Source organism: Palaemon carinicauda, chromosome 1 (genome assembly GCF_036898095.1).
Source record: "Palaemon carinicauda isolate YSFRI2023 chromosome 1, ASM3689809v2, whole genome shotgun sequence".
NCBI classification, from domain to species: Eukaryota; Metazoa; Arthropoda; class Malacostraca; order Decapoda; family Palaemonidae; genus Palaemon; species Palaemon carinicauda.
This window is the reverse complement of record NC_090725.1, coordinates 200,259,842-200,261,735: the sequence shown is the minus strand read 5'-3', so window position 1 is coordinate 200,261,735 and position 1,894 is coordinate 200,259,842. Positions and strand designations below refer to the sequence as shown.

Below are 1,894 nucleotides of genomic sequence, written 5' to 3'. Positions count from 1 at the left end.
GGGAGGATGGCGGTGCATGACGAGGACTGATGGGTGGCACGGGCGTCGAAGGTCGATTTTGCTGCGGCAGGACAACACAGGCAGCCGTTCGTGGTACTTGAGGAGGAGGAATTAGGAGGGGCGCCGCCCTTAGGCTCTCCTTGCCTTCAAGCATTGTTAACAGACCCCCCAGAGGGTGCATCATGGGTGGGGCTGTCATGTCCCACGGTAACCCGCCCGATACAAACATTTCGACAAAATTGGAAGGCTCTGGCCGGAAGTCAATTCTTAGGTAAACGCTGATCCTCGATTAGGTTCTGCTTTCGGATGTCAGAATTTCAATAAAAAAAGACAAGATTATCATGAACTATTATGAATTAACTGGCTGACCTTTTAAAAAGGTCATCTAAGTGAAGATGACTTTCCTTTTCGAAAGGGCAAAGCAGCTTGCCCTCTGATTGCGATGCAAGCCTATTCTGATCACCAACTCACTCACAGACCCTCTTCTACAGATTCGTTTTTGTGACTGAACTTCGAACTATATGATGTCGATATCCATTATCTGGGCATCTCCTTCTGGGTACAAGTTCGTGAGTTTGTACGTCACTTGGTAGCCTAAACCACGCCCTTGTGCCTGCCCCCTTCCATGTTGTTTAAGCGTTTTCTGTCTTACAATATCTACTAGTGTATGTATTAAATACAGTGGGCTTCAAATAGGTATTAATCTTATTATTGAACATTTTTGATGGATTTTATCACGTTATTTGATAAAAATCATGTAAAACACCTATCAGTCCAATTAACCAATCGGAAGCATGAGAAAATAGAGACGATCGACGATTGGTGGAGGATTCTCGCGGTGGCCGCTCATTGGTGGGCGTCACTCCAAGGGTTAACTTGATATGGGGCTGCAAGGACAAGAACGATTCCTGCAAGATACAGTGGAAAACCTTTAAGTTAAATAGTAAAATTCAGTGATAGCAACATTGTCAGCAATAGCTTATTGCTGTTGATGGTGATGATTAAAGCATAGTGAAGGGGATTTATTAGATATTCATAACGCGTGTGTATGTAAGCCTATAGTGGTATTAGATGCTACTCATGGCAGATAACTAAAAAAAGCCTATCGAAGAAGCAACCACTACTCTTTATTTAACCGCAAAATGGGGTGATTATGTACAATTGGCAAACCAGCAGAAATTCTACGGTAACGGCGATCAAAGGTTCCCGACGTCAATGGAAGTCGCACCTTCCTCTTTAAAGACCTGCGCCAAGTCTCCAGGTAGGATGGGGATAAGCCTTATGCTGTGTGAAGGGACTGACGCACTTTTACCAGGAAGGCTGTTGAAGGATCATCTGAAAGAGGAAACAGATGAGAGGAACTGAAGCAAAAGATTAAAAAAGAATTATAGATGAATCCCAAATGTTTGAATTTTGGATCGGTAAAAGCTCTAGAGTAATTTTGTTTAGGACTGATTATCATTGGCATTATTTAATTTTCTCTCAGTGAATGATTAAATGGCTATTCGTTTAGTCGCGATATCATCTTATGAACGAATGAAACTGCAAAGAGATAAAAAGGTTAGATAAAAAGTTTCCTTGGTCTTCTTATATCATTATATCATTCACATGGAAATCTTTAATAAATTCAAAACGGTAATTTATTCTCATATCTTAATAAAGTTACTTTCTCTCGACACAACCTTTGTTACTAATAACCGTCCCATCACCAGCTTCTATGGAAAGCTAATAATATAATACTGAGCACTGAATATAAAAGCACTGACGGTAGCTATTACATAAAAACTATTTTTTTTACACGGTCGGGATGATAGTCTATAAGTAATATTGTTATGGGCAGGCATCTCTGTATTAGCCCATAAAGCACTAAAAATAAAAATACAACAGTCTGACT

At 40.4% G+C, this 1,894-nt stretch overlaps 1 protein-coding gene across 1 annotated transcript in view; it reads right to left on the bottom strand.

Moving 5' to 3' along the window:
• Positions 1-490, bottom strand: part of LOC137643969 (H2.0-like homeobox protein) — a 26,143-nt gene extending 25,653 nt beyond the window's left edge. Inside the window, exon 1 of the mRNA XM_068376801.1 lies at positions 1-490. This exon is cut by the window's left edge and continues 96 nt beyond it. Coding sequence (XP_068232902.1) covers positions 1-229 — 229 coding nt within the window. The 5' untranslated portion in view covers positions 230-490.
• Positions 491-1,894: the final 1,404 nt, after the last annotated feature.